The following is an 8,710-nucleotide window of genomic DNA, read 5'->3' on the forward strand; positions in this document are numbered from 1 at the left end:
GAATCGCTGGAATATGAATTACTTTTTCATTTTCTTAGTAGTTTTTGAAGTAATATTGGAGAAGTATTTAATTCTTTCTGACTTTGGATCTGATATTTTGAATTACTATAAAAGCGGTAAGTCATTAAATAGTAATTCTTTAAAAAAAATAAAAAAATACAGACGAATTGAGTACTTCCTTCTTTTGGGAAGTTTAAAAATCATCATCAGCCTTTATCTGCCAACTACTGGACAAAAGCCACTATTGTAAAAAAGCAAGTTAAAACATTAACAGTAAAGATACCTTTATGTGATTTTTTTATTGAAATGATTTCCTTTGTTTTTAATATTTAAATTTCTTTCTAAATAGAAAAAGTAAACAATTTTCGAACGCAATGGGAGCAACACAGAAAGCCATTCGAGAATGCTTTAAAAGTAGTAAGTAAATATTTTGTAACATAACAGTTGTTGGAAGAAAAAAAAACACTAAAGTAATTCATCATCACATAGCCACCGAGGGGTTCGGAGCCTACCCTAATAAGGGGTGACTAAAGTCATTAATTGGTGGAAAAAAGGGAAAAAGAAGTTTTACATTTCATTCGCATTTCTGCATGTGAAAAATTACATTTATTCATAACTAATCTTCGCCCGCGACTACGTTAGCGTGGAATTAGAGGAAAAAAATACATAAGTAGCCTATGTATTCTTCCAGACTATGCTCTACATCTATGCCAAATTTCATCCAGATCCGTTCAGATGTTAAAGCTAGAAACTCTAACAAACATCTATCTATCCATCCACCTGGTAAACTTTCGCATTTATTATATTAGTAAGATTAGTAAGAAGTAATATTCTTTTTTTTTTTTAATAAATTTGATACACAGGCATTGAGAGAGAGTTTTGGCAAGAAAACAATGAATGCTATCGAAAGAAAAATGGAGAATGAATGTAAATTATCTACAGGATTTTATGTGTTCGATAATATGGTGCACGTGTAAGTACTAGTTATGAATTAATTTTGATAACATTTAGGTTTAATTGACACGCCTCTTAAATATACCGAATTAAATTTATTTAACCAAAGTTGAAGGTTAAAACTTTATATCGTTTTAACAAGTAACAAGTTTTCTTTGTAAACCGTAAATTTCTAGCTTTTTCCAAGAAATGCACCTTACCGAGTTACCACACATAAAAGAGCCGGAAATAAGTTTTCTGTTAGCGTACAATGCTCTGTCAGTCGAGGTAGAACTAGGCAAGATGATAATCGAGACAGATTATTATATGATGAGGAACTCCTCGGATGTATTGTCGGCTGGCGAACAGGATCCATACAAGAATTCACCATTTGTTCTACAGCAAGTTCAGGATGAAGGACATTTGGCGTAAGTAAATAAATCTTTTAAAAAGGTCGTTCATTACCTACGCTCTTTGCTCAGAATACCGTTATGTCGAATACGAATTAGTTCCAAGGGTAGCAAGGTTACTCTTTTGGCGGTATTCTATAAAAATTGATGCCATCATCATCACCAGCTCACTGTACAGTCCCAGTGAGGGGCTCGGAGCCTACCCTAAGTTAGGGGTGACTAAGCCATAGTCAACCACGCTGGCCCACTGCGGGTTGGTTGACTTCACACATTTGTCAGTGGTAGTGTTCGCTTTAACATCTTAGCACGAATGGGCCGGCACGCCCGGTGTAATACCACGACCACACAGAAGACAGACGTGAAATGGACGCAATTCCGTGTTTCGTCTGATGAGTGTGGTGCCGGAGGCCTAATTTAAGTCCCTTTCTCTTTACCACCCTTTTCTTATAAGGAGAGGTTGGGAAGAGGAAGTGGATTTGACGGTAGAGGAGATACATAGGAAGGAGAAATATCTTTATGTGCGTCTCCTCCTCCGTCCTATAAGGGTAGGCAACGCATCTGCAATTGCGGATGTCTATCCGCCTATCGCGGATATCCTGAAACCGCCAAAATGGCAGCGGTCGCTTCGCCATTTTGGCGGTCTGGTTTCAGGTGGTCGCTTGCTCGTTTGCCACCTAATGTTATAAAAAAAAGAAAAAACATACATTTGAAGTTCTTTGCCGATATGTGCGTGTTGCATCACATCAAATTCAACGTCGACATCAACGACGGGTAAATTATAAACATATGGAATTCGAAAAATTGAAAATCAAATCAAATGGCGGGATTCGAACCCAAGACCTGTAGATTACAAGTCAAGTGCTTAAACCCCTGAGCCACCGATGATCTAATTTTAGTAATAATAAAATTGATGTCTTTAACAATATTTCAGAATCATAGCTGAAGGTTGCTCTATAAGTGGTTTTACAATAGCTAGACTGACTGGATTCTCAGTTACCTTAGGTCATGATACGTTTGCTTTAAGAAATTGCAAATTTAACATCGAGGTATTTACAATAATTTACATTATTTGTGGTTTTAATAAGTAATGTGTGTGAGGAGTATCAAGTTTAAAAAATAACTGGATATATTAAAACCAGATTTCAGGAGAAGGTTCCGGTTCACCGCCAGTAATAGCTCCTTATTTTACAAAAATACAAGGTAACTTATTAAGACAATTGATGTATTTAACGATTATGATGTCCAGGCATCTTTGAGTTAGAGTTGACTTGATTTGCTTTTAAAAAAACTTAATTAAAAACATGTATTTATTTGCAGCAAGTATTTTGGAAAACATTTTAAGCAAACCGATACGAAAAGAACTCATTGCGAAGCTACGATCAGCGGCATTTAGTTTCGTTAACACTTCTATTTTAGAAGATGAATTGCCTAAATATCGGTGAGCTATTAAGATAATGATAATTTTATTTAGTATCAATGAGAAAAAACAGTCAAATATGTATACTCGTACCATTAAGACTTCTTATAAATTTCGCTATACACGATCAGTTTGTGAAGTCGGATTGTTCAGATAAACCGAATGTGTGTAGGCAATATTAAGAGCTGAAAATTTTTGAGTTTTGTTAGCTTTATCTGACTTTATCGGATTGTTCAGATGAAATTGTGCGTGTGTAGAGGGCTTAACGATAAACATATTCATAGATAAACAATAGTCAGAACGTATGTTACCAAAATTTTAAAATAACTTTTAATTTTACATGCAAAATTCATGTCTAGTCATGATCAGGAGAAAGTCTTCGAACAAGCTTCTACTTACATAAATAAATATGTGCACGATACTATTAAAGAGAACATTGTGAATAATAAAGCATCGTATGATTTGGATCCGATGCAAATATCTTGGACTGTTAAAGTAAGCAAAGAAAAATATAACAAAGCACGTATATGTAAAGAGATTTCTGGTAATTAAATTAATATTTTCAATTTTTAGAATCAAGGCAATACAAGTGAAGAATCTGTTATGCTCGAGGATATAGTAATCGATGGTTTTGATACAGCTTATTCCCCACAAATTGGTGGTCCTTATAAACTTCGAACAGTTGGTATCGCTGATACTCTACGCTATAATACACTAAAGGTAAACAATACTAATATTTAGAAATAAATGTGTTTTAAAACTTCATAAGTGAAGGAAAGTGTTTCTCCTATGTTAGATTTTGAGCATTAAAATGATAATTAGCACAGTTATTGGAAACGTTGTATTTTAGGTTCATGGCAAAATAACTTTTGATCGTAATAATGAAAAAAATGAACATGGATTTTACATGGAACTGCAAGATGTTACGTTAAATGTCAACATTGACTTAGAGGACTCTTCTCAGACCACATTTAATATTGACAGTAACTTTTATTGGAGGTAAGCAGCAATCAATAAGTAATCAGTAACTGTTACTTATAATAAATCCACGTATTAATACATACTTCAATTTAAAGGAACACGGACTTCTCTATCATGAATCTTGAACAAACAAGGGAAAGAATTGTAGCTCAATCTATTATAAATGGTTATTTAGTAAATAGAGTATCAAAATATTTAAACAACAAACTACCGAAATCATCGGTTGCTGACTCCGAGAAATTGGTGGACAATAGTGAAGAGACGGTAAGTGAAAATGAACAACAACATCCTGAGCAAGATCATGGCTTAGAAAGTGCTGGGCAAGATGGTGATGCTAAAAGTATAGAAACCGGTGCAGCAAAAGAAATTGTTAATATTAACGTTTCCATAAATGAACAAGAAGATAATGTGGAAGATGAAACGAAGCTGAAAGATGAAACTGTAGAGGAAATGACTGATAGTGAAATGGTTAAAATTAAAAAGGATATTTCACTGGAAGTGCAAACTGGTGAAGAAATAGCTAGAAGAGATACTAAACTTAAACCATATCTTAGAAAAAAGAAAGGTTTCCTGACACGTTTGAATGATAATCGCAATGATAGAAATATCAAAGAAAAGCACAAGAAACGTACCAAAAAATATTTCCAGGACAATATTAAATATGGTAAAATAAAGAAACACAAGCATGGTAAACATCACACTGATAAAAAAAGCAAGAAATATAAGAAACAGGGCAAAAGATCTTCAAATATAAACCGACAGAATAAACACAAAATATCTGGATTATCAATATCGGATGACAATGAAGTACGATAGTTTAAATTTTGGTTAGATTTCATGTTTGGGGTCACTATTTCTTATGTTATATATTTTTATTCTAATAAATAACATTTAAACGACGTATTTTACTAATAAAATAATGTACTTTATTGCCTATAACTATGTACGTTAAATTCTATTTATATTTCATTTCCATGTTAAAATGGAGAGTTACGTTTCTCTAGCAAATGTGTTTTGTCACATGAAACTGTTCACTTTGAGAGACTCCACGCTTCAATTAACCTTTTTGTCGAGAGCTAATTAAAGAGCATAAACGGTTTCGTATATTGTTACGGTACGGACGAGAAATATTGCCCCTCGTATATCTTAGGCCTTTCACCTGTTTAGTTAGGACAAGTGGAATGGTTTGTGTTCTAGTTGATTATTACCAAAACCATTTTACTAAAACTACTGGATATCATATAGATTAAAATATAGCAAAAAACAATAAAATAGAAAAATATTACTAACGGAAACTTTCCTACAACTGCTCTAGTGTAGTCATTTTTACATTTCTATGTTATCTATATTCTTAATTTTTTTATATTACTATAATAGTATTGTAATATCAGTGATAATACGAATTGATATTTTTTCAAATAATTAAGAAATAAAATTTTAAGACTTCAAGCACATATTTGAGTTTTAATGAAAATTATAGTCCAGATGAAGTTTATACCAAATTCTTAACTTTTAAACCGGTTTATATGCAATACCATCCTCTTCTAATTCTGGTCCGCCCTCAAACTGCCGCATCGGTACAAAACGCCTGTGAAGTAATTAAAACTGAGAACCAAAATATTTTTAATAAGATCAATAATTGAAACGTTAAATATAACCAGTCTATAGTCCTATAATCAGCTTAGCTTGTACACTTGACAAGTGACGTCATCTATCATGGAAATCAAAATTGAAAGGATTATGCTACTAGACTAAAGTTAAACAATGCCGTGTCTCGTACATAACATCTCCGTAGGTGGTTGTAACACCATGTACCCGACACGTATCCGAGATCCGTATCTCGGATACATATCGGGTACATGGTGTTCCAAACGCATAAAGATATTTCAATACAAGAATTCTACCATACCTTGTCGCATATTCTCTTTCGTCCTCTTCGGGTTTTTCATCGGAAATGTCTTTGTTAATTTTCATTTTTGATTTGATTTTATCTTTTTCATCTATATCGCCAACCTTATAGAAATATTCATCCGGGTCTTTTCGTGCATAATCCACTGCTATGTCTTTTATCGGAGAAAACTTCCTCATAATTATCGAGGAGCTCCCACTCTCTAGTACCGTCGTTTGCATTGCTGGATTTGGGTGGATTGAAATTTTCTGCACCGGCGGTGTTGTAAATCTGTAATAACTTACAGAACCCTGCAAATCATACTAATATGTTAAATGCGAAAGTTCAGGTGGATGAATGGATGGATGCATGTTTGTTAGAGTTTGTAGCCTAAACTGCTGAACGGATTTCGATGAAATTTGGTACAGATGTGTTGTTCTGTTTTGTTTTTTGTTTCAGTCTTTTTTTTAAATTCCACGCGGACGGAGTCGCGGGCGAAAGCTTTAGTTCTTCATTATCTACATGACCTCTGAAATCACTTGAATTTGTTCTTAAAAAATTATTTGAATTAAAATAACCTCCGGCACTTCTTCTTCACTACCCGGTACATCCGAACTTTCTGATTTGGTAAACTTAGAGAGTCGTTCAGCGTATTTTCTTGTGTCATCTGCTTTTCCTAATGTTTCGGCTAAAGGTTTCTTTCCGCCAGTATCAGCTATATTTTCTTGATAGTCCGTACTGAAGTTTGCTAAAACAACAAGATGTTGAGTTAGATGAAAAATGTCTATCAAGTTTCAGAATTTCCCCGACATTGCTACATATAATTTAACATCCAATAAAACAAACATTGAAGACACGTTTGAATGATCTGTTTATGAAATCTAAAGAATCGGAATTGCCATTTATTGAAATGTCGAAGTTCTAAAGCGACAAAAATAAATGCGGATTAAAAACCGAATTTTTAACGTTAGTAAAACCATTCAATACTATTATAGAATTGGTTAATTATGTTTAGAGTTTACTTACTGTCCAAATCATTTCCAAATCTTCTGCTTCCAAACTGTGCTAAATCTGGTCGATCGTTCATTTGACCACGTCTCATGTACACAGTAACATCGGACCCTAAAAATAAAATAACATAGCTTGCAAAAAAAAACAAATAATGTAAAAAATACAATAATCACCTTTTGATAAGACAGAAAAACTACGGTTAATGTGTGAACTTGGTTGATTAATCCAACCTTATTGTAAACTTTTTGCAACGACTAAAATTGATAATCTAAAAAGAGTGTAAGACGAAATCAGAAAATGTCATATTTTAGTTTACTTACTGGTAAATGTGAGGAACTCTGCTAAAGAGTAATTGTATCCGTAGGCAATGCCAGCTATGATGCTGATGCAGAATCCAACGCAAACGACGCAGATCAGCATGCCCAAGAGGAAGAAGGTGATAGCCCTGCATTCATGTCAAAACATTACTCCCGAAAGTTGCCACTTAAAACGTGATTTTTGGCTGTTTACAGATAAACTATTAAAAAAGTATATCACTAATAAGTCCGACTGATTACATTTTTAACATTCAGGGTATTAATTGATCGTAAAATTTTGTATATCAGTCAATGGCTACTAACCTCTGGACAACGTCTAAACTCCATACTAAACAATTGCAAATCTGACACATCGTGCTAGTTATAAGCTGTCGTTATTTGTGTATCTAAAACACGACAAATAGTTTTAATAGAATGAATCTAAAGATCTATTTGGATGTATTTTCCAAAAACAAAACTGTAACTAGAAAATTTCTTGTATTGTGGTTCATTTTAATTGATTGCTTATAAAAAAACTTTTTGTCAGCTTTGAAGAACAAAATACACATTACAAACACCACAATTTTAACGAAATAAAAGTAATGTAAATATTGCTGAAAGATACACAAAGAGCTCATACTAAAGAGAATTCCTTGTAAATATTTTAACGAGTACCTCAACCTCAAAGCGAGCTAAGTAAAAATTAAACGCGTATACAAATAAGGAGACTCGACGTCACAGACAAAAAACATTAATACGGTATTTACCAAAGATTTTGTAGTGTGTTTTAATTTTGTATGTAGAGGTATAATAGAAGCATTTTGAGTTCATCTTTTTAAACATCTTGTAGACCTTGACAAAGACCGAATTACAGATGTGAACTACAAACATTTGTGTAGGTGCGAAAAAGTAATTGATTAATCAGAAGTCACGTTTACGCGTCGTTCACAAATTTATGATTTATTTGCTATTATTAACGTTTACCTTCTATGTTTTGCTTTAACTACAGCTTCCAAATCTTTGAGCTATCGGGCGGCTGCTTTACCGTGGAAATGGTCCTTAGATTAGTTGTGAAAATTTCAATCAAGTGCGTTCAAATTGGGCGATTAGTCGCATTAGTGGCAAAAAAGTCTCTCAAGATAATCATTAGAATGGACAAGGACGAGGGAATCTTTTAATGTTATAGAAGACTAGCTTTCACCCGCAACTTCGTCCGCGAAGAATTTAAACAAAAAGTGAGTAGCGTATTTGTTATTCCACACTATCCCCTACATTTACACCGAATTTCATCTACATCCATCCATACAACCATAGAAACTTTCACATTTATAAGTATGAAGTATGATTATGCAAATGTTTTATAACAATACATTACCAAAGCAACAAATAAGTAAATAATACATAATTTTTAACATACCATCGTATTAAGAATTGCGGGAGAATAAAACTGTACAGTAACATGTTATCATTGTTAAAATAATAATAATTAATAATAAATAAATACAAAAAACAACTCGTACAACGTTTGACTTTCGTTGACATAAGTGATTGATGTCAATATTCGAACTTTTTAAATACGAAATAAAATTGGCGTTCAGATATTCTGCCATAGATTTATTTTTCTTTAAAGATCCGGTTTTGTCTTTTTATTTCTATTATAATACTTGATCTAACAGTAGGCACTATAACGTCTATAAGTAAGAGGGTGTCCAGATGTTATGGATTTCTATTTGACGCGCTTTTTCTACTTTATCCTTAGAAATCCATTTCATAA

General features: G+C 33.2%; 1 protein-coding gene across 1 annotated transcript; it reads right to left on the minus strand.

Moving 5' to 3' along the window:
- Positions 1–5,185: 5,185 nt before the first annotated feature.
- LOC106108506 lies at positions 5,186–8,465 on the minus strand. Its single transcript, XM_013289682.1, has 7 exons — positions 8,354–8,465; positions 7,261–7,343; positions 6,961–7,085; positions 6,656–6,751; positions 6,208–6,377; positions 5,651–5,940; positions 5,186–5,329 (listed from the first exon to the last, which is right to left on the minus strand). Exons 2-7 carry the CDS (start codon positions 7,308–7,310, stop codon positions 5,254–5,256), a joined length of 807 nt encoding a protein of 268 aa, XP_013145136.1. The 5' UTR covers positions 7,311–7,343; positions 8,354–8,465; the 3' UTR covers positions 5,186–5,253.
- Between the last annotated feature and the right edge of the window lie 245 nt (positions 8,466–8,710).

Source organism: Papilio polytes, unplaced genomic scaffold (assembly GCF_000836215.1).
Source record: "Papilio polytes unplaced genomic scaffold, Ppol_1.0 DF821511.1, whole genome shotgun sequence".
NCBI classification, from domain to species: Eukaryota; Metazoa; Arthropoda; class Insecta; order Lepidoptera; family Papilionidae; genus Papilio; species Papilio polytes.